The 24639-nt window shown below is 42.8% G+C and overlaps 1 protein-coding gene across 1 annotated transcript in view; it reads left to right on the top strand.

Annotated features, from left to right (window-relative positions):
- Positions 1-661: 661 nt before the first annotated feature.
- Positions 662-24639, top strand: part of PREX2 (phosphatidylinositol-3,4,5-trisphosphate dependent Rac exchange factor 2) — a 291433-nt gene continuing 267455 nt past the window's right edge. The window contains exon 1 of the mRNA XM_084782996.1: positions 662-952. Coding sequence (XP_084639122.1) covers positions 836-952 — 117 coding nt within the window. The 5' untranslated portion in view covers positions 662-835. The remainder of the gene's footprint in view (positions 953-24639) is intronic.

Genomic DNA, 24639 nt, shown 5'->3' with positions numbered 1-24639 from the left:
GCCCTTATTTATCACTTTAATTGACATTTCAAGCTTTGACAGAAGGTTGTCTGCCCTGTAAAATAGTAGTGCTTTTTTTTTTCTTTTTTCTCTTTTTCTTTTTCTTTTTTTTTAAATCAAACCTGTTTTGCACTAGACTAAAACCCAAAATCAATGTGTTCCTTGTCAAAGGCGGGAGGGTCAATGCTGTGGTTGTTTTTGTTCCCAAGCAGTTATGTAACCGTGGGGACTTGTTTCTTTGCTTTCAGACTTGGTGCAAAACACATTAAAGCTAAACAATGGGCGGGATTCCCAGGAACAGTCCTCTAAGCCATCTCACAAGTGTCCTTCTAGGTTTGGGAACCTCGGATGAGTTGCATTGTGTGTGTGTTTGTGTGTGTGTGTGTGTGTGTGTGTGTGTGTGTGTGTGTGTGTGTGTGTGTGTGTTTATTTAGCTGGCACGATACACTTCCCCAGGGTTGTGTTTCCTTTTTCCTGAGATTTGGCTAAGGGTAAAGGGTCGGAGTCACATGGATTGAAAGCATTTGATTGATGTCCAAGCCACCGCTGTGGCTGGCGGAGCCGCCTCCCCTCGGGCTGGGGCCGCGTGAGGCCAGAGCGGCGGGCGAGCCCGGCTCCCGCTCTCTCGGGAGTCTCCTACTCAGAGTCCCGCGCCTCCCTCGCGCGCGCCACAGCCAGAGCACCCTCCTCTGCCCACGCCCCGGCCTTGGGCCAGCATGTGAAGCTGCGCGTTCCGGCTCGGACTCCACAGAGGCTTGCAACTTTGTAGGCGGCAGTGGCGGCAGCAGGCGCGGGGCAGCGCACTTGCCCCAAGCCCCGCGTCCCGCCGGCCACCATGAGTGATGAGGGCGCTAGGGACGCGGACAAGCAGCTTCGCCTGCGCGTGTGCGTGCTCAGTGAGCTGCAGAAGACCGAGCGCGACTACGTGGGCACGCTGGAGTTCCTGGTGTCGGTGAGTGACCCGCTCCTCGCCGGCCCGCCGAGCACCAAGTCCGCAGCATTGTCTGCGCCAGCACCCGGCATCCGTGCTGGTGGTGCGGGGACCCTGGGGATGGGCTCCTTGCTGAACTCGCACCGAGTGGTCAGGGCCTTGAAAAACTCGCGTGGGAGAAGTTAACCTGCGGCCATTCTGCCTGTCCCATCTGCGCTCAATTTTCTTTATCCATCTCCCAGGGCTAATTTCATTGTGTCATTTTCTTTATCCCCCCCTTAACTCCACTCATATTTTGTTTAAAAGCTTTGGTTTCATGCTTAAATTTCCTACCTTCAGGTACACGCAGTGTTTAACAAGTCCTTGAATGTGGTGCAGCCGGATTCGGTTATTATATCAATAGCAGTGAAGTGCCTTTAGGTATAATCATTGAAACGTTGGATTCTGAAGGTGGGGGCGGAGGACTGAGCGCAGTGGGGTCACCCTCTCTGGCAGCTGTTGCATATTAAAGCCACATGTGTGCGCCCTCCCTCCCAGCCCTACAATCTCCTTTCTCCCGGTTTAAATCTGCCCTCCACTTGGTTCCTTGGTCCCCTGTGCACACCCTTTGAAAGCGATGTCATAAAACTCGCCTCGCGTCTGACAACTTCAGGATTTCGTAGCCTGGGCAGGAGCTGTTTCCTGGTCCCAGCTTGGCTCACTGGAATTGTGCTCCAGAAGCATTTCATTCAGTTTTAGACAGGAGAGGAGAGAAGTGTGGGAAAATGAACTCCCAACACTTCACCTAAAGGTGGAAATTTCCTTGCTGCAAACAATACAAGGAATTTACAGTCGGTTCCTGTCCACCCTGATACATGTGACAGCATCCTTTGAGGAAGGAGTTGACCTCCAACATCCCTTTCGGATCCTCTAGTTTCTCCTCTTCAGCGCTATGTCCCATCCACCTCACCCCTGCCACCCCAGTGCCTAGGTTCGAAGGGAAATATTTCAAATACCAAACTTCCTCCCGAGTTTCGTTCTATCTGTAAAGTTTGTGCTAGCCACCACTCTGTAGAAATTCACTTGGCTAAGTTAGGAAGGAAAGACCAATGTCTCAGGACATGCAAAACACACAGGTTGGCTTCTCAAATTCAGTTTACCCAAGCCCCTAGGGTATCTCTGAGAAGATACACATATTGGGAGACTATCCTGATATCTCGTGCTAGATAGGATTATTTTACGGCAATGTAGAAGTTACTGACAAGAACATGTCAAGGAGATATAACTTGTAATGGCTTCAAATTTGACTTCAATGAAACTTTGTTGGGAAATAAGTCTTTGGATTTGAAGAGTCTGAGTCATTCTTAGAAACAGCCTTTCTGAAAATAGATGAAAAGGAGACTGCCAATGCTAAGTTGCAGAAATAGGCAAGTTTCCGGCGCTGTCTCAAAAACCAACTTGTTGATCTTTTTTTAAAATGTGAATTTTCACCAGACATAGTGGCACACACCCTCAATCCCAGCACTTGGGAGGCAGAGGCAGGCAGGCCAGAGGCAGCCTGATTTACAGAGCGAATTCCAGGACAGCCAGAGTTACGAGAAACCCTGTTTCAAAAATAAAGTAAAATAAAGTCAGTTTCCTCTCTTATCTGAACACTGATTGTTAGAATTAAAAATCTCCTTATTGTTGCAATAATGAAGCAAGAGATAGTAGAAGTATAAAGCCAATTGCATTTTCTTTTTAGGAATAGTATTTTGCTCATTATTGAGAAATCATGCCTTCCTCCTCCTCCTTGTCCTCCTCCTCCTCTTTTTCTTCCTCTTCTTTTTCCTGACAAACAATAGCTTGTGTAGCCCAGAGCTGGCCTGAAATGAACCGCATAGCACAGACTAGACTCAAGTCTTGTGCCTGCCTCTCCCCTCAGCCTCTCCTGTGCTGATGTTAGAGGTAGGAACCTCCATGCTTGGATCCCTGGATGTGCTTTAAAAAATTAACTCTGCTTCTTTTTGTCATAACTGCTCAATACCTTAAATTTACTCATACTACATTCTTCAATTTTCTTTTCAGGAAGTTATTTGCAGCAGCATTCTGTCCCCTTTGAGTTTTGCATGGTCATCTGTAGTTGATATGCTCAATTTAGTTTTCATATTACACTATTTTCATTTGTGCCAAAAGCTTAAAAATATTCATATTGCTTGGCCTGAAAATTCCTCTTCTAGGAACCTATTCTAAAGGAAGGATAAGAAATGGAGAAAACCAATAGATAGTATTTTTTATTTAAGAAGTTAGCCACAGTGTTGAAAAAAATTGACTGGTAAGTTCATTGCCAAAACAAAACAAAACCAAACCAAAACAGAACAAAACAAACAAACAAAAAAACCCAAACTGACAGTTCCTTCTTAAGACTTACTTACAGATGTTTTGGGCTGCCCATGATTTTATATTTGGGCCTTTGCTTTAAGCCACTGACATAGTTGAAGGGTGACTCATATCTTTATTAGGAAAAGGAAGAAGAGGTAGACAGCGCATGTTGCTGTACCAAAAATGTGTGTTTACCCGTGCCCACAAATTGGCAAACCAAATGGTATTTCCCTTAAAGAAAAGTCACAGGACCAGATCTTGCACTTTCTAGTCCTGTCTTCCCTTTGGCCTTTTGAAGGGATAGTGCTTTTCCACACCCTTCCCAAGGCCCCCCCCAACAGTTCTTATCCCCACCCACCCCCCAACCCCCGCCTCTGTAACAGAGTATCAGTTTGTAACACATCCTTTGCTTTAAGGTGGCTGTTACTTAGAGTGACAGGCCCTTTCCAGAGCATGCTATGCCTTTGCAGTCCTTTGTTGTTTTTTTGAGAGCAGGTGTGCTGTGTAACTCAGGCTGGACTTGAACTAAACATCCCAAGGAGTCTACTCCCCCAACCCTCTGACCCTTGCTGGGGTCACCTGGCTTACCTTTATACTTGGGAAGGGCTTTTCCTCTATATCTGGTAGAGTCAAGCTGGGAGTCAAGGCTCCATTATCTTTCCCCTTGGGTATTTCCTGGTTTATACCCATTCTACTTATGGAAAAAGCAGTTGGTGGCTTAGTTTGTTTCTTTGTGTTTTGTTCTAGTAGACTGATCCCAGAAGACCAGACTATCTCTTGCTTGCCCCCCCAAGCCTCTCGCCTGCCCATGTTGTTCAGTGCTCCTAATGTTATATGTGATAAATCAGTGTTTACTGAATGAATGAATGACTCAGTGAACTCTATCTCTCCATCCTGTTTTTAAAATGACAATTCTTCAGTCATCCTTAAATTTGAATTTACTTTGTATTGCACTATCGTTTCCTATGCCGTGATCTGAATTTTCATTTTGATCATGGGTGAGTTACATTATTTAGATGAACGCTGCATAGATAAGATGGTACTGAGTGACTTACTTTGCTTGCATTTTTCTTGTTACTTATGCTTGGGAAAGGAAATTGTGTTCTTCATTAGAAACACTAGAAAACATTTCTAGATAAATGGTTTCATAGAACCGGTACTTAATATCTAAGTCTGGACAATAGTTGGTTGTGTCTTGCTTACTCTTTTTAGTCCATGACACAGTATAGGATCATAGACCATGTGAGTGGACTTTGAAGGGAGACACTGGACCCTTGGGGTATTTATGTGTATATATGTATATATCCTTGCAGCTCAGGGCTCTGTTCTCAGGAAAGCCCCTGTTTGGTTTAATAGTCATCCTCTGCCATCTTGAAATTCTTACTAATTTTTATCTTTTAACTTAGGTTTTGCAAATGGTGTCAGATGGGGCAAATGAGCAAGACCCTAGCAGGTACATGAAAGAAAACCAGTCTTGCATCTCTGAACCTTTGCTAGAATTTTTCTCCCTGCGTTTTGAACAAGGGGTCTCATTGTTTTCTTTTCCACTGGTCCTAGAGAACTGTTTCTCAGTGGGCTCAAGGTGGCTTCGTAAGTCATTGTATAAACTGGGACACTTGTAAGGACCAAGAGGATTTGTCATTCCAACCACTTGAGACACGTGTTTGCTGAGATTGTTTTCGGCATGCTGTCAGGCACAGCTGTGCCACATTATGGCCTCAGTGGGCAAAGAATTGGAGCTTCGCATCTTATAGAAGCAAATGACTTCGATATTTGTTGCCTGTTTGGCTTTGATACCCTAAAAAGTGGGTTCAGTCTGTGTAACTTCGGTCACCCCTAAATTTCTTGGGCTCCTTTTCCCTCATCAGTACAAGTTAAGTAATAGCATTTTTTCCAGGGTGCTGTGCAGAGGAGACGGAGTGCACTGGATGTGGCTGTGGTCTGGTTCATGCGAGGGCCATGGTAAGGGTTTACTTTACTTCTGCTGGTGTTACAAAGAGTCAGGAAGATAGGCCATCATCAGAATTAAAACTTCCCTTCTCTAATTCTCTTCTACATTTTTTTTTCCTGTTTCTAGGTCTTCTGATAGGGTGTTCTTTTTTAAAGTTGCATTTATCTATTTATTTGCTCTCTCTCTCTCTCTCTCTCTCTCTCTCTCTCTCTCTCTCTGTGTGTGTGTGTGTGTGTATGTGTGTGTGTGTGTATCTGTTGCTAATACATTTGTGGGGGTCAGTTGGTTGTTTCTTTCCACTGTTTGGGTGTGGGGTAGCTAATTCTGCCTCTCAAGGCATCAGGCTTGGCCACCAGAGCCTTTACCTGCTGAGCCATCTCACCAGTGGCCTCGTTCATGGTATTCTTTATGCCCAGTTAACTTTAAGGGGATGAGAAGACTCTATATTTCATGTAATACCCACCATCACTTAACATGGGTCCTTATAGCGCGCACTAAACATTTGCATTTTCTATATCTAAGTTGGTCTCTTAGCTCCTTGCAGGGGAGCTCTGATTGGGGCCTCATAAGCAGAGAGAGGGAGCTGAATTTTAAGGCCTGAGGCTCCCTACCTTGGCTTCTCCTGGTGCTCCTATTTGTACCTTGGGAATAGCAGTTAGAGATGCCATTTTTAACTAGATGATCCATTCCCGAACATGGAGGAGGGTCTGTTTACTTCCTTCGTGAGCTCTGCCAGTTGCATGCACTCGTTGAAAACAAACAGACCGACCAAGCAAAAATAAGCAAAGCCGAATGAAAATGCACCTGAAAGCAATCTTTTCTAGACCTGTCTGGCTCATCGGTAAACAGGCATTGATTGGACCTATTGTTCCTAATCCTTGTGCTATGGGTTGAATTATCTTCTTTCTACCCCAAGATCCGTATGTTGAAATCTTAACCCTGTGTTGCAAAATTGGGCTGAATTTACAGATAGCTTCTTTAAAAGACAGAATTAGGTTAAAATGAGTCATCTAGTTAAGCTCTGCTCAGTGGTCTCAGAAGCAGTGTTTTGAGCACATCCAGAGATGCCAGGGAGGCATGCATGTGCACAGAAGCTAGAGAATGTGACCATTGCAAACCAAGGAGCTGTTCTGATCTAGAACATTTTATCTTCACAAAAGTGACGTAATATGTTTTGGTTTAAGCTATCAATCTAGTGTTTTGTTTGGACAGCCTGCCTGGGTCCTGTGCAGCTTGGGTCCTGGAACCTTGCCTTGGGGCAGGCACTAAGGGAACAAAGAACAGACACATAGCCAGTGAGATAGGTGGGGTTCTCTCCCCTCTACAACCTGACCATTGAAACCTGGAACCTCCTCCTGTTTCTTAGCTACAGCATGGGGGATGGGTTGGCTTGCTTCGCTGGGAGGTCTCCAGAGGCCAGAAGTGTCATGGAGACGAAGGAAGCTAGAGTCACTAGCCTTGCCCACACTGATCGGTCCTTCATAAACACTCATACTGGGACTCCTGAGAAAAGCTTTGCCTTTTCTCTCAAGCCTGGCCATATGGGCAATCGCTTTTTCACTTTCCCATGGGTCAACTGGTCTTCCAGTCTTTAACGAGGCCTTCTCAAGTCAAAGTGCACATTCATTCATTCAGAGCTTCCTCGGCTCATTATAACAGCCCAAGATGACAAATGTTGCTTATGTTAGGTACTAGAGATATAAACAGAAATTAAATATACTTTATTGGAGGAAGGAGGAAAGTGCCCCGATAATCACAGTTGTGTGTTCAGGCAGTAACATTAGAGCCATATGCAAAGGATCAGAGAGGCCCAGAGGGACACACTCAGTCTAGGAGTAAGGACAGTTTTGTACAAGTAGTGACAGAGCAGGCCCCTGAAGGATGAGGAAGGCTTTACTAGGTTAGGAGGAGAACTGTTTGCCCCCCAGGAGCAGGATGTGTGTTGTGGGTATTGGTGTGGCAGAATTTGGCACAGTGGCAATGCTGAAACTTTCCTTGTGACTAGAGGCTTGTTGCGTTTTGCCTGTTGGTGGAGATGAAATAAGTCGGTCCAATTTGAGGAAGGTTCTATTCTTTGGGAGTCCTTAAACTCTAGGCGTTAGGGGTCAACTGTGAGGGGACACTGGTTGTGGTCATCGCTGTGGTTCAGAGAATGACAAGGCACTTGGAAGTGGGCAGAGTTTCACTTGTAGATTTGATTCGTTTTCCCCTTTTATGGCCTCCCTAGCTTGCTAGTTTCAAAAACATGGTAGACAAAGAAGGGCTCCTCCTTAAGCCTTTAACCCGGCACAACTTAGAAGTTTTCCTGAGTTGGTACTGTTTGCTGAGGGAGATCACTGGTTAGTTAATTACAAAGCATAAGCATGTAAAATTCCGATAATGCAAGTGAATGCAAGCCCAGAGCTTCTGTGGGGGAAATGGGCACATAAGAACAGGAGAACCCCCCAGAAACTTGAGGGCCAGCTAGCCTGGCTCATGAAGTGAAAAACAGCACAGATACCCTTTCTCAAACAAGGTGGAAGGAGAAGACCGACACACATAAGCCCCTGCACATATTTACCCACCTTCACACACATGAACATGGATGCACACACTGTGGTGGTTTGAACGTGAATGGAGCCCTAGGCTCACGTGGTTTAAATGCCTGGCTCCTAGTTGGTGCAGCTGTTTGGGACGAATTAGAGGGCGTGGCCTTGTTGGAGAAGGTATGTCAATGTGGGGAGGGGTTTGAGGTTTCAAAAACCCATACCATTCCCAGTTAGCTCTGTCTCTCTTTGCTTCATGTTTGTCAATCAATGTAAGCTCTCAGCTTCTGCTTCAGCATGCCATGTCTGCCTGCTGCCATGTTCCCTGCCCTGGTGATCATAGACTCTAGTCCTGTGCCATCATGAGCCCCAACACACGTGTTGTTTTATATGTTGCCTTCGCCATGGAATCTTATCCCGCCAATAGAAAACTAACACACAGCACAGACACACACACACACACACACACACACACACACACACACAAACACACACACACATTAAAACACATGCATATACATACAATTTTTTTTTCAAATGAGTTGCCTGACAACTGGCATAATTAAATTGTTTCTCAGTACTTTCAACAATGTATTGTGCAGGGCTCTCTTACCATGTAGTTAGTATTGATAACAAATAAAAATTTAATTTACACATTAAGCTGAAATACAGCTTGTTTTAATGTGCATAAATTCTTATATATTATATTTATTATGTATTGAATTTTGATAATAGATGGATTTTTATTATTTTCCAAGAGGTTTATTAATTCAAAATGTTCTATATTATTGGAGTTATATTTGCTCTATGAAAATTAATATCTTTTATTCATAAAATTACCATTGTAATCCCAGGAAAATATCCCTAGGAATGTTATATTGCTTAAAATTGCTGTCAGTTCACTTTTCTGATGGTATTGAGCTTAACACTTGACTCTTGAGACATCTAATATGAATATCTTTTCTTGCTTTCCTCTCACTCATATGAACAATTTCTATCCCGTAATTCAAAGATGATGATGTTAAGAAAACTGTCATTTAAATGGAATTCTTGATTTGAGACTTGGATTTCCTTGTGTAAGTGTACTGTCTTCCTGCTTTACCGTGTAGCTCAGCATAGTGCACAGAAGGGGCCCATTTTGGTGGAGAAAGTCTAAGCCAAGGACATTGTGTTTTGTCACTAGTACAAAATACATACTTTCCATGAAAAAGCAAAGCCTTCATTTGAAAAGGTTAAATGGTATAATATGACAGGATTCCAGCGCGTTAAATTTAGAATACTGATACAAAACATTCTCTGGGTTTATAGAACAGTTTGGCAACATAGAATGCTGGTGCCCTGTATTGTCACTCTTTAAAAACCTTATCTCCTTTAGTCTAGCACGGGCCAAGATCTGGCTTAGCTGTCACTGCGGCTGTTTGAATTTTCCCTGTCGTTGTCTTCTTGCCAGAGCCAGAGGCTTTGTAGATGGTGACACATTTCCAGAGGTTGTGCAAGAAATGTTGATGTTTCCTTTAATGCCTTGTAATGTTTCAAGTTGGCCTTCTTTCCATGCTTGTTTGGAATTTCAGCTTTTCTTTTTTTGTGACTGTTGCCCCAGAGAAGGAGTTCTTGGGATTCCAGAAATGGCATCCTCCCCTTTTCACGCTTGTTTTTCTGTTAGTTATCTGTTTGTTATCACAAGGACGGTAAGTTTAGGGGAAGGCGTTGTCATACTGTACGCATTCACCCATAGGTTGGTTCTTGCCACTGTTTCAAGGTGATTATGGTATTCATTCACCGTTGCCTCACAGGTCAGTTCTAACGTTGAGGAGGACTTTCATTTTATGTGTAGCTTTAATGTATGTTTATATCTTATGTAAAACCTATCTGTTTTTTTATATTTTCATAGAGTTTCTTTTGATTATTTAAACACAGGCCCATCTCCATATTCTTGTACCTCTCTCTTAAAAAAAAAAAAAGAAAGAAAGAAAGAAAGAAAGAAAGAAAGAAAGAAAGAAAAGGCCCCGGAAATGCCTTCAGACTGCCCAAACACTCATTCCTCATTGTTCGTCTCTTCTATAGTGATACACTTTTGCCTCCATGTAAGACTTAAATATTTGATCTTATCTCATTTTGAAGATTTCCTTGTAGATAAGAGAAGGGATCTTTTTTTCAGGTTGTGGCACGGGATTGTGAACAGAGGTGACAAAAGGTAGTTTCTAAATACATAGTGAGGGATGGGAAATTTTCTTTCTTTTCTTTCTTTCTTTCTTTCTTTCTTTCTTTCTTTCTTTCTTTTTTTCTTTTCCCTTCCTAAATTCTTCCTGCTGGCATGAGTATGTGGTGGCAGGCACTGAAGTAGCCACATTGGACCATGAAATGTAAGACACATGTTAGGAATGACGGAGCGAGAGAACGGAAGTTGACCATTTCAGGGCAGGCTCACTTGTGTCAGATGGAACGAGAATCAGTATTTCTTTCACTGCTGTGAAATCATCACTTTTGATTCTGAGTTTTTGGGTGAATCATTTAAGGTCATCAATGAATCGAGCAACTTAATGTACTTCTCATTTCTTGTCATATTGAAAGTTTTTAAAAATTCTTCTCTCATATAAAATAATTCCTCCCTCCACTATCCCCAGTCTCACCCTCCCACCTCATCTCTTCCCCAGATACACTCCTCCCATTTCCTTTTAGAAAAGAGCAAGCCTCCTGGGGATATCAACTGAGCATGGCATAATTGAATGTTATCATTACAATATTTTTAGTTTATTTTTAACTTAGTTCAGTCTTGGTTTATATGGATTATCCCCAAACTTAATGTTTAAATATTTTTCTACATCTATACTTTGGGATTTTTGTCTTAAGAAAAATGAACAATGCTTAAATTATGAAGTCTGTATGTACATATTCTTTTCACAGACTACCAGGATGTTATGTTTATTGTGTATATTTGTAAGGATATTTATTCAGCTGTTTTGACTCAGACCAAATATCATCAGTTTAGACAGTGCAAGGGGGTTTGTGAATGGGAAAGCCATATGGAGTCCCCATGGCCTTTTTGGAGTCCTTTGTGGTCTGGTTAACATTTTGACACTATGCCTAATGGTGACCCAGCAGCATAAGATGCTCAAATGCATCAAGTTACTCAGAGATCTTGGTCCCCTCCCTCTTACTGCTCTGCTAGCCCCCTAGGACTAGTGAAGCCAGAGTGTAGGGTGTGAACCCAGCATCCCTGGTCACATGGTGTCTCCAGATGGTTCAATGTTCAGAACGATGGGGGCAGCAAGATCCTGGGCTTTGGTGTGTTCTGCATGGTTGATGCTGTCTCACTTGTCAGGATCCCTTTCACATCCTGACCCTTAGGGGATGGAAGGTAGGAGACAACGTGAAGGGCATATGGTCCCTTTAAGGATGTGACCCGGAAATTACACGTCACTTTGACTGTCATCTTTGTGGCTAGATCTCTTTGTAACATGACCAAACTAGCTTTAAGGTAAATGGGAAAATGTGCAGATTAGTCTGACAGCCAAGTGCCAAAATCTCAGAAATCCTGCACTAAAGAAAGAGAATATGGATAAATACAGAGGAGAGCATTTGGTGCCCGGTGACAGTTTAGTCTCATTCCCTCAGAAAATGATTAATTTTAACCTTCAATTTCTATACTCTAAGAATTTGCTATGAAAATATAATTATTTATCTCCTCTTCTGAACCACACAGATCTTTATCTAACATTTATTTCTTTTGTAAGGGTGCCTCTTTTGTTTTCATCAGTTTGCTTTATATGATGGCTAATCTGGGTTGTCAAGTCGATATACTTTGTAGCTGGTCTCGCTACTTTGTGGGTTCTTCTTTCTTCCACCCTTTTCCACCTGTTTTCTTTTACTCTTTCAAGCCTCTAATACTAGATAAGAGAGAAAAAAAGGAGAGGAAAGGAAAGAGATCCCTGAATAAAAGGGCAATGTTGTCATTAGATACTTCCTGCTGATGATGGGGGTCAAGATCCTTGGGGCAAGTTTGATCTTCAATGTCAAATATCTATTTTTTTTTTCTTGTTTCTTCTCTGCTCATGACTAGTTCACAAACTGCAACCAACAACCCCACCCTCCCCATGACCAACAACCACCAACTCCACTTATGAGGGTCCTACTATTTATATACCCTCTGAAAAGTCTCCAGAATAACAAAAGTCCCACAATTGCAGAAACTGTCTGCAGCTGGCAACATCGTACCCTTGCCAGAGCACAAGGCAAATCATAGTCAACTGCTGAGAAGTAGCCCTGCCCCCTGCACCTGGGATTAAAATTAACACCTATTCTTATAATATTTCTGTGTGTTTTTTTTTTAAACTGAAATTCTAGGTTTGTCATTACACCACTTGGGAAGAGGGAACTTGGTCTGAGAAACTGGCCTGTGGGCATGTCCTGTATCCTAATGGATAAGGGAAGACCTAGCCCACCATGGGGCATTATATCCCCAGGCAGGCTGGCCTGGGCTATGTAATGAAGCAAGCTGAGCCATGTTGGAGTAAGTGACACCCCTCTATGGTTTCTGCTTCCAGCTTCTGCCTTGGGTTCCCTCCAGGATAGATTGTAACTTGCAAGCCAATTAAATTCTCCACCTACTCGCCCCAACAACTAGTTGATTTCGTCATAGTGTTCATCACAGCAACACAAACCAAATGAGAAGCCTCCATGGGAAGACCTTGAGGGGATTTGGAGATTTAATGTCATTCTTAGAATGTTCTGTCATCAAGTATTGCGTGTTTGCTGTGTGTCCCTGAATATTCCTGCATTGCAACTCTCAACATGCATAAGTATTAGATAGAGGCCTATGTGGGTTAGATGGACAGAAATAATTAAATTTACACAGTAAGATCTTAGTGTGGAGAAATCCAAGGATTAAAATCCGAGAATTTTTAGGGGGCAAAAGAGAATTCCAAATAGATCTTCTCTGTGGCTGTTCCAGAACGTTTTGCCCATAATCTCCAGGTTTTTCTGATTGGCAGAAAAGGTATGATTAATCAGGACCAGGGAAAAAACAAGACAGATGTCGGGGTAGGGACAGAACTTGTTGACTTGGGAAAAACAGAGATGATAGAAGTGAGGCAGGAACAGTGGTTCATCTCAGGCCAACCCGTAGGAGCAACCGAGTGGCAGCAGCTGCTGGTTGGCCTGAGAATGTCAGAGCCAGGCAACCACCCAGTCATGACCCAGAAGTCGGCATATGCTGCTCTCATGGGAACAAGAAGGCAGAGTGAGCCTTTTAAAGATAGATGAGCTTGGCTCTCTTGTTGAATATCTGTTAATATGCACCATTAAGGTTACTGGTTTCTGTTCAATTCTTCTGGGGTCAAGTTTTGATCTCACTGTACCTAGTGTTTTCTACTAGGGTTAAATCTTTGATGCTGGTTTAAATAGAGCCCATGTGTTTAGCCGATATATAATGAAATCATAAAATAAAATTAGCATGCATATTCTTGTGAGCTTAAAGGGTGCCTACTGCCTTTGTTCTATATTCCATACATTGCTTCAGCAGAAATTAAAGTGGTAATTTAAACACAGATAAGTCTATTGTTAAAAAGACCATTATGAGTGAGAGTGTTCTCACTGCCTGGTAGTCCTACGTTTATCGATAGGCTGGACAAAGGGGGAGTAATTGGCATTGCAGCCATAGACTAAAGCTTGATAAACCGGTGAGCTAAGGACATGTCTTTAGTTTCTGGTCAAAAGTAGCATAAGCAGATAATCAGAATGTCTGAAAGGCAGCATAAAATGGGTGAGCATAGCTTCTAGTTATAACAAGAGAAGCTGATGCTCCCTCTGTATATGACTAGGGTCTTTACTTTGGGGTCTTTCTTTATGATGAAATAAAAATATTTAAAATACTTTATCATGTATGTATGTGTATCAGAATGCTCATGCCATGGGATATATGTGGAGAGCAAAGGACAACTTTCAGGGGTAAGTTCTCTCCTTCCACCATGCTGGTCTAGGGGCCAAGCTCAAGCCCAGGATGGTGAAAGTCTCTGAAGGTAGTTGATTGTCTTAGTTACCATTGCTGTGAAGACCAAGGCAACGTATAAAAGAGAGCAGGTAATATGGAGCTTGCTTACTGTTTCAGAGGGTGAGCCCATGATCATCATCCTGGAGGGAAGCATTGCATCAGGCAGGCACACGTGACTGGAGCAGTACCTGAGAGCTTACACTTTATCCACAAGCAACAGGTAGAGCTAGAGAGAGACCAGGGCCTGCCATGGGCTTTTGAAACCTCAAAGCCTAGTGACACATTGCCCCCAGCAAGGCCACAGCTCCTAATCCTTCCTAAATAGTCCACCGACTGGGAACCAAATATTCAAATGTCTGAGCCTATGGCACTATTCTCAGTCAAACCTTCACACAGGGAAAGAGTCCTTTGAGAGTTAAGATTTTCCTAAATGGTGGTAGAAGTAAAGCCAGGCAAGAGCTCTACCCCTGAGCTGTGGGATTTAAGACTTTTACATTTTTGTTTATCCATAAGGTTGAGGCAGGTGTAAGGAATATGGTCATTGGGGTAGCAAATATTTCAGAATTTAGTACTTCAATGTTTAGACTTAATTTAGAACATACATTTCTGTAATTGGGTATTTGGATGAGATTTAGGTTTTCTGGCATTTTTGGAAATCTAAACAAACTTTTACTGAAAGATACAGAAAGTCAGCTAGTATATATGGTCGCTTTTTTTAAAAACAAAAACAAAAAACAAAAAACAAAGCAAAGCAAAGCAAAACAACAACAACAAAAAACAAAAAAGAAAAAGAAAAAGCTTGCTTTTTGATTTATAGAAAAATGCATATGTACTTCCTATTTTGTACTATATGCATCTTTCCTACAAATATTTCTTTTCTCGATATCCAGAACTCAAGGGTCTAAGTCCTTTATGATAGTCCATATACTTTTCTTTAGATTATAACATGTAATGAAGTTTATAGTAACTTAAAAAATATGTAACATGGAACTTAAAATTCTGCTTTTAAAAAGCCACAAAATGGAGCCAGAGTGATTTGTTGTTGTTACTGTTCATGTCCAAACCAACTTTATTGGTTTATGGGGGGGATCTTATTTTCAGTATTTCACAGTTTATAGTCAAGGCAATTGAAATAATGTTTCTAATATGTTCATAGTATGATTTACAGGTCCTATTTTCTTTTCCTTATCTTTATTTTTCTTCTTTTTCTTTCTTTTTTCCTTCCTTCCTTCCTTCGTCTCTCTCTTTCTTTCTTTTCTTTTTAGACAGAGTCACCAGCTCCAGTTGGCTTTAATGCTCATCATTTTGGGGGGGCTGGAGAGATGGCTTCACAGTTAAGTGCACTGACTGCTCTTCCAGACATCTGAGATGTGATTCCCAAAACATCCCAACAAGGTGGCTCCCAGCTGTCTGAAACTCCAGTTCTAGGGAGTCTGCCGGCCTTGTCCAGCCTGTGCCAGCACGGTGAGGATGCAGTGCACAGTCAAGACTCCCATGCACATAAAATAACGAAACAATAAACCTCAAAACACAAAATCCTCAACAACAACGTCTTATTCTCATGCCTCAGCCTCCCAAGTCCTGGAATTACAGGCTTGGCATATGCCACACAGATGGGTCCTGGTTCTTAATGGTCTAGAACATATTTATTCAGCATAGCCATGTGTTCCTATTATTGTCATAGATGTGAAGAACATGTGGTTGACAAAAATTAAAAACCTTCTTTTACCAACTAATTTGTATACTAGCCTAAAACATTAGTTATGAGTAAACTAAAAATTCCTACCCCATGGAGCACCAGTCTGGTCTGGACGATACAAGATAAATAAATAAAACACATGATATGTTTAGATATTCTACGTGCCTGCAAGAGTAAATCAAGCACAGAAAAGGAATAGAGGTGTGTGTGTGTGTGTGTGTATTCATATTTTATGTGAGGCAAGAAGGCACACACTGGCTCTTTTCTGTCAATCTTACAAATATCTGAAAGTAACTTGGCTTTTGTGGGTTAACTGTAAGAGGCAGTATTCTTTTTTTTGCATTTTTATTTTTTAATATATATTTTATTAATTTATTCATATCACATCTTAATAGTTATCCCATCCCTTGTATCCTCCCATTCCTCCCTCCCTCCCATTTTCCCCTTACTGCCCTCCCCTATGACTGTGACTGACAAGAAGAGACTTGATACCCTATGAGCATATACAGGGGGAGGAGGTCCCCCTCAGTAACAGGCAGTATTCTTGAGGAACATGTTACTTGAGCCTTTCAACTCTTCAGTATGGTTATGAGGCAGAGGTGAGATTTACTCTAGCTACATTCCAGCTATACAGCTAATAGGACAGTCTAGGAAAAGTCTGGTGCCTCTGAGCTTTAAAGATGTACATCACTAATTCCTTAGCTATTTTATTTTCCAGTAGATTGATTTCAATATAAGAAGCAGATACATGCTTTTTGGAGGTGCAAACTATAAATGTGCTTCCTTACTCTGCTATATGTTTATAGCATCAAGGAGCAATTTTTTTTTCTCTTTGAGTAAAGGTTTCACTATATAGCTTTAGCTGGCTTGGAACTCCCAATGTAGACCAGACTGGCCTTGAACTCTTGAAAGAGATCTGCCTGCCTCTGCCTCTCTGCCTCTTGAGTGCTGAGGCATATGCACCACCACACTGGTCAGGACCCTGTTTCGTGGAAGGTTTTGCCCATCAGTTTACCCTAGCAGCTCGGTGCCTAGCGGGAATTGAAGCCATTGTTCAAATTCTCAGTCGATGGGAACTCAGTAGCTCGTGCTTGCTTGATGGCGGCGCTCTATGACGAAGGGCAGTCTCCAGCAAAGCAGCGATCTCAGCCTTACACAAGTGGGCTGAGGGTGGAGGCTGATCTTGAACATGCAACAGAACCTGAAAGCTGTTTTCTGAGAGCCACCCTGGATTACCCCTGACACAGTCCAAAACCAGTATGCAAAATGCTTCCACTCCAGCCATTCAAGGCTTTTCCCTGATAAGAAGGAGGAAGGGGAGAGTTTTACCTAGCCCTGCCCCATTATGTCTTCTGCTGGTGGCCCTATGGAAGCCCCTCCCTTGGGATGTTAGGCATCTGTGTGCAGCCCTCTGGGTCCTATAAAGTGTCACTAACAGCAGCGGCCAGAGGCTGTGCAGAGGGGAAAGGCCACTTAAGTGGTGTGGTAAACATTCCCTTTCTGCTCAGCGTCCTGGGGCTGAGATTCCTGCTTAACTTTTTGGAGGCTGGGAGCGTGGGTGATGGAGCTAGAATACTGCTGGGGTTAGTTCTGTAAATGATGTCTCAAAAGTGGCCTTTTGTGGAGGTTGGTACGTGAGCTTGCAAACAGGGAAATAGGCTTATTGAGAGCATTGCTACCAACTTAGAAATTGGTGAATGATTGTACTGACACAGAGTTTTCTTTTTAAAGATTTTTATGTGTGTGCATGCGTGTATGTGTGTATGTGTGTGTATGTATGTATGTATGTATTTGAATGCTCTATTTGCACATATGCCTTCATGAGAAAAGAGGGCATCAGATCTCATTATAGATGGTTGTCAGTTGCCATGTGGGTGCTGAGGAATTAAACTCAGGACCTCTGGAAGAACAGCCAGTGCTCTTAACTGCTGAGACATCTCCCCAGACTCCTGATACTGTATTTTAAAACGTATCACTGAGGGGAAGGGATTTTGCTTTCTTTCTGTGGTTGCTTTTTTTTTTTTTTTAAATAAGGTTTTGCCTTTTCCTCTCCCATTTTTCCTCCGAGGGGCCCTTTCTATGGCTCCTTCATCATACAAGTTAAAAGGAAATGCAAACACAATTGGGCCAGAGATTTGCAGTCCTTTCCAGCGCCCTCTCTTTTGTGCTATTTGTGACTTGTCTGCCTGATTGTTTCAAAGTAAGGAAAAACTGGGGTTTCTTATCTATACTTTATCAGGGAAACTGATTTTGACTGTGGTGTGAACCTGACAAAATGGGGCCTAAAATCAGCCTGACTACCAACAGCCACTGTATAAAACTCATCACAACAGGCAAGCCAGGATATGGCGGGGCACTTTAAAGGCAGTGTTTGCCAATGGAACATTGGAGTACCAAAAATCAGCGGCAGCATCCCTTCAAATTCTTTCAGAAAATGTCTAAGCCCACATAGAGCCCCAATTGGAGGCTTTGTGATTTTTCTGCTCCACTCCTTATTGCTCCTCTGGGTTATTTGGACTGTGCTGTTGTTTGGGCACCACTCTTTGCAGAGTCAGCTGATGAGGCTCCGAGTGCTAAAGGCTCATTAACCATCAGGGCAGAGGGTATAGTGGGTGTGGCCACAGTTATCACTGGGAAGACAGGCTAAGGGTTTAAGTCTTGGCTCTAAGATAATAGCTGTTCACAGCCGCCGGGAATCAGGGAAGGAATAGAGGTTAGTGGTTAACTCAGTTGAGGTTTGTGGTCTAGGACTGCCCAGACAGAGGAGCAGATCTGTCGGATCTCTGCCACTGTTTATGTGTGGTTGTGGGTCTGGCCTGTAATGGCTGAGCCATCTCTCCAGCCATCTGCTACCTTTTAGATTTAGGATATGTACTTCCTGATGCCCAGCCCATCCTGGCATGTTCTGGTTTGCTAATCACCACCCCTCCCCCATTTTTTCCCCCTCTGCAGAGCCTGGGGAAGACATAGCTTTCTTTCCTGAACTGCCTGGGTAGCTCGGAGTTGGACTTCCACCTTGTGATAAGACCAAGGGACTGACTAACTCCTGATGATAGGGCTTAGGACTAATAAACGGAACTCATCTAGCGATGCAGGTGAACTGTGTTAGACTTGCTTTCATAGGAGATTATAGTAATTATTAGAACTAGCTGTTTCTCGGGACTCTTCCTAGGCCATTTTTTACCTAAGAAGGCTTATTAATGTTTTATGATTATTGAGTAATTTTGAGGACTATTTACCACCCACGGGACTTCCCTTAATAAATCAAATCTGGTCCCATCTGGAGATGAAGCCATTAAGTAAGGCCTGGGAACCTGACAGACTGCTTGAAGGCTGCTAATTATTTTGGTCTGCAGGTCTATTTGGCTCCCACTGTGTACATTTGGGCAGATCCTTCCTCCACCTCATGTGCATATCTAAGAATGCACACAGGGAACAGGCTCAGATAAAAGGGACAGAGCAAGACTCTCTTGTTTGTCTTTTGAGCTCAATTCTAGTCTTACTCTATGATTAAAATTTCTGTCACTTGATTTGTTAAAATTCCAGCACCTTGAATACTTCCTTCCTTGCTTGGCTATACCGTTGCTAGGATTTATCAAACAATTCTGAAAATATATAGGGAACACAAAGCCTGTTACCCTCATTTTAGAAGACCAGAGTTCAAAGTGGGCTGCCTTGCTAATGAACCTAATGTGTGGGTTTGAGTAGTGCTTGTTGCCAGTGAGGTTAATGTCTGCTCCCCAAAGCCTCTAAATTTCATGGAAAGCAGTGCACGATCCATATGCAGTTTAGTCATCAAATTTCCACTCCGCATCCCAAACCAAAAATGAATAGAAAACCTCAAGCCTGCAAACCTCAAATAAGAGCTTTTCCAATTCTTAGAAAGAAACACTGCAATGACCATCAGCCTTTTAACAACGCGGGGTGCATCATCCCACAAAAATAACAATTGCCCTAATCTAGTCCATGGCTCCATGGCTCTGACGGAATCAATTTACTCATGAAGGCTGATACTTTTGCTCTGCAGTTCTCAGCCCCGCCAACCTCCTACAGAGATAGGGCTGGGCTACTAGTTAGGGAAAAGCTACCAAACATTCTTTTGGCATTTGAGTTCTCACAGTTAATACCACCAACTCAGGCTGTAACAGGGCTCTAAAGGGAGTCTCCCAATATGACCACCACCCTATCCAAACAGTGGACAACAAAGACATGGGGATTTCCCTAGGCATGCTTGAGGGAAGGAAAAGGCCCCAGACACAGGGGGAACTTGTCTCCAGGAAAGAGATTGACAAGCTTCTAACAACCCCTCAGACCACTTTAAGCCCAGACAGTGATGGACCAGTGCTGGGCCAATCCACACCTTGATTTGATTTGCACTGATGAGATTTGCATATGTTTGGCCTTGCATTTAAACTGAATCTCAGTTTAGAATCCCAAAGGTCGACTTCAGGAGTGCTCCGGTTCTCTGTTCCCATTCCTAAACAACAAAAGTGTCTCTCTTTTTTTTTTCTGCTTTTCACTTTAATTTGAATCTTCTAATTGATTTATTGAAGGCAAGTGGCCAAACCTAACTTTTAGGGCACAGGTTATGACCAGTAATCTTGATAACGATGTCATCTTGGTCCAAAGGTAAATTTTGATTTCAGAGTAAGCAGTGTAAAATAAATCAGGAGAGAGAAAAAACTTTTTTTCCCCTTGCCTTTTGTAACCCTGGGACAATTACATGCACCTATCAGGGAGCCCCATGTAGAAAAGAAACTGGGGTTCATCAGAGGGGAGTTGAAATCAAGATGGGGGAAGCTCTCCTAAGGGTCTCAGATACTATCTGATACATTCTTAGCTTTGGGTTGGGTAGAAGCCAGTGATCTGCTAAATTGGTAGATTCCAAGTGTTTTGATAAGGGTGAGCCGTGAGGCTTTCAGTAATAGAGTCTGAAGTGGCTTTGTGGCCACAGCTGGGGCTAGAGAAAGGGAGCCACTGGATTCTAGCACAAGTCCGACAGACAGACTCACTGAACAACAGGAAGATGCATGGGCCTTTAGGGATGTCTTCAGTGAGAATGTCGAGAACAAGGGTAATGGGAATTTAGATTGCTTTACTTGGCCTAATTGTTCCTATTTATGGGGCATCTTGTGATATTTTGGTCCATATACATCTGCAGTGTATGTATCATAACACACCACATGTGACATATTGATCGCCTCACAAGCTTATCGGTTTATTATGGCATAATGTTTAGGATCTTCTTCTCTAGCTGTTTTGAAATACGCAGCAAATTGTTGTTGACTCTGTACACCCTATTGTACAGCAGAACAGTTGAACATATTTCTCGTATGTGACATCTTTTTAATCCATTAAAATCTTGTTCCTATCTTAAATTCCCCACTTCTGTAACCACTAGTCTCTTCTCTACTGAAAGATTGGCTTATGCATATATAATATGTACATACATGTACATATGTATATATTTGTGTATATATATGTGTATATATATACACACACACACAAATGAGAAGATACAGTATTTTCAAGGTATCTCTAGGTGATTTGAATTTGTAGGTAGTGTTGTGAAATACAGGAGAAAAATGGTACAGAGTTCACATCTATGTCAATAAAGAGTTGAGGCAAATCAGGGTCCCCAGTGCAACAAAAATTGGTTAGATGATTCTCCTTGTATGCCTGCTTCCTTGAAATGTTTCAGAGTTCTGTGATGGCAAAGAGTAAGAAGGAGTTGAGAATTGGGGTGTGGTTATGGACTACTTTAAAAATAACCAGTAGATAGAAAGAGGGGTGTTACTGACCAGCCAGAAGAGCCAGAAATGGAGCAAAGTGGCCCCCGGCAGGGCAGACAGCCTTTCCCTGCAGCTGACATGTGATAGAGTTCCTGATTCTCTTCTCCAGATATATAAACCTATGGAAGAGGGCGTTCTTTCCCCCTTTTTATTATTATGTGTGTGTGTGTGTGCACGCGTGCACCCATGCATGCATTGTGTGTGTTTGTGTGCACGCACGTGTGCACATGTTTGCGCCAGTCTTTATATGTGCACATAGAAGCCAGAGATCAACCGTGGCTGTCTTTGTGTCTTGCTTTCCATCTTAAGTTTTAAGACAGGGTCTCTCACTGAACCCAGAGCCTCCATTTGGGCTAAACTGGCCATTGATCGCCTGGGATCTACCTGTCTCTGTGCCTGGTGGTGGGATTACAGATATGTACCGTTATGCCGGGCTTTTTATATGGACTCTGGTACTGCAAACTTGTGTTCGCAATGAACACTTTACCCACTGAGCTGTTTCCCCAGCTCCAGGTTCCCTTCTTAAAAAAAGAAAAGAAAAGAGTAAGATCCAGGTTAGGTGCTTGAGACAACAGTGCAAGTAACTCTTAGCTCTCCCAGTACTTCCTAGGAAAGAAGAAAAATGGGGATAGGAATGTCCCAATTTTCTAAGTAATAAATGGGGACTCAAAGACAGCATACATCTGCTTTTGCTCTAAAGCCTGCCTCAGTGTAGATGAGAAACAGTGGAGACAGACACGCAGGGAGTGTTCTATACCAAAGCACTCTCTTTCTTTGTGATTGTGGAGAAACCCCAGATGGGTGGCACGCTCAGAAACCAAGACAAGTGACAAAGAAAGCTGAATAACCTTTGCCCTCACATTCCATTCTGAGTTCCCACTAGCTTCCAGCCTGTTCCTCTTCCCAAAATTGCACTTGTCAAAAGTCATCAGGGACTACGTGGTGTGTTGCCTAATCTTGGTTTATCTGGCCCCACAGGATGTCTGACTGTGCGTCCTCAGTCACCTCCTTTGGGACATGGCCCCTGTGGTGCTCTTCCTATAGGTCCTTCACCCTCACTTTCCACTCTGGCTGCTTTCCTGTCATGCGCTGTAGCACTGGGGAGCCCTGGAATTCACTCTCCTACCTACATCAACTTGTCAGCAGTCTTGAGATTCTCTCTGGGCTGTGAGCTTCTCTGCTGCAAGCTGAATGGGCAGTTCAGACTTACCAAGGTCAACACTAGCTCATGACACTTCTCCCAACACCACTTTCCGCCTGCCATTCCACTTCTCTCCGAAATCTTACCTCAGGTGGCCAGGAAACAACTTGATGGTTTTCTTACTTGCTGTGTGTAATACGAACAAGTCTGTCTAGCTCTACCATTAAAAACTAGGCAGACTTTACCCCCGCCCCCTGAACTATTTATATCTGCTGCCACTCATCTGACTTTGGAGAAAAAGATATTTTTTTTCCGCAGAGTTTCAGGCAGGCATATAACTCACTGTGTAGCCCAAACTAGTCTCTAACTCACAGCTTCTTGTCACTTTTCTTACATTCCTGTAGCTACACTTTTGGATCATAGCTTGAATACTGATTTAAGGATTTTCCAGATCGTCTGAGGTTCCCAATACAGTTGTCCTTTGGCGTCCATAGGGAATTGGCTTCAGGATCTCTCACAGATACCAAAATCCAGATGTCCAAGTGTCTCATAAGATAGCAACATATTTGCCTGTAGTTTAAGCACGTCTTCCGGCATTCTTCCTGTTATCCCTGGATTACTTTCATGCTCAATACAGTAAAAAAATGCTGTGTAAATATCCTTATTCTGTATCACTTAGGGATTAGCAACAAAAATAGTCTGTGTGTGTTCAGTCCAGATGCACGTTTTCTCTCCAGTATTTTAAATTTGCCACTAGTTGAATAAACATGCAGAGCCCTAAGACGGAGAGGGCTGGCTGACTCGGCCCAGTTTCAGCGTAGTAAAATCCCACGTCCTTCTGGTGGATTCTTTGGCCATGAGCTCTGCACCTCTGCACCCCACCTTGCTGACTTCCCTTCTTTCCACTTCATCTCTTTGCCGCTGCCTTTGCACAATTGTTCCCCTGTCTTGGACTGGTCTCTTCTTAGATTCCTTTCTGTCCAGATCCCGTGCTTCCTTTAGGCCCTTGCTAAAGATGTCGTCTCACAGAGATGACTTCTGAGATCACCTCACCCCAGTACTCAGCAACACCTCCTTTCCACCTTTAACGCCAGCAAGGCATTTTGCCGATGCACTGCTAACCTTAGCCATTTTGTTTGTTTGTACTTTCTTCCCCTCCTGGACCATGAGCTCGCTTTGCTTGGAAAAAGTCTGGAACACTCATAGTGGATTGGAGACATATAAAAGATCATAAAGGTATCAAATTCATGAAAGTGAATTATATGATATCGATAATTAAATGACTAGACGTAGGTTGACAAAAAAAAGTGCTTGTAAAACTACAAAGTAACTAGCCATTGGAGAAGAAGCTAAAGAGAAACGAACTTAGCTGGGAGGCCACATTTCTGAAGGAGATTTTTGAATTCAGTGGTCACATGGGAATATCCTTTCCAATAGTAATGAGCAGCACTGATAGTGCAAAAGACAGTGTTAAGACTGGAATCAGTCACTGATGGCTTTTCGTGCAGGAGAGCAGCACTTAGTGGGAAGCACCCTTGATCTGGGAAAGGAAGTAGGCCACTTTAGGAAGTAAGGATGTTGTAGAAATTAATGTCTGCTTTCCTACGTTCTTTGTTGTGATTGATATGGAGTTATTTCCTCCCTAAGTGTCAACTGTGATCACGCACATGCATAACCAAGGAGATTTAAAATGCAAGGCACTGACTTGAGCCAAACTCCTGGCTAGATCTCCTGTTCTTAATAGTTCTGTGTTGTTTGGGTCTCACCTCTTGTACCCAAACGGTTAACTCAAGTTCCCAGCTGGAAGAGGTGTAAATGCCTTTATTTGGATGAATGTGATAGACCTTGACTTGCATTTTCTGTTAACTGTTGTCATAAAGAAATCCAAGCCGCTGTGATCTCCCCAGAGCCTACTCTTATATGTGAAAGAGGAAAAAAAAAATATAATTGTAATTTTATTGTCATTGTGCCACCAGGTAGTCCCGTGTGTCATGTTGAGAGCTGTCACGAAAAAAGACATGTCTGAGCCTCCGGGCTGCAGCTGTGGATGTCCTCTTAGCTCCTTACCTACATGGTTTTTGTATGGCTTCCCTTTCCACTGTCATCCTGTCAGGCTTCCCTTCTCTTTTGAAAGATGGTTCCTAGGGCTCCAGTGCCCATCTTTTCAGTGTTTCTTAACATTGTACTGTCGTCCCACATTCACCTCCTTTTGATTTTATTGGGGGTCAGCTTGTTTCTTTTCTTTTACAGCCTGTCATTAACATTTTATTT

The sequence above is a fragment of the Acomys minous genome (assembly GCF_964271855.1).
Source record: "Acomys minous genome assembly, chromosome: 1".
Lineage (NCBI taxonomy): Eukaryota > Metazoa > Chordata > Mammalia > Rodentia > Muridae > Acomys > Acomys minous.
Note: the sequence above shows the minus strand (reverse complement) of the source record. Positions and strands in the feature narration are given on the sequence as shown.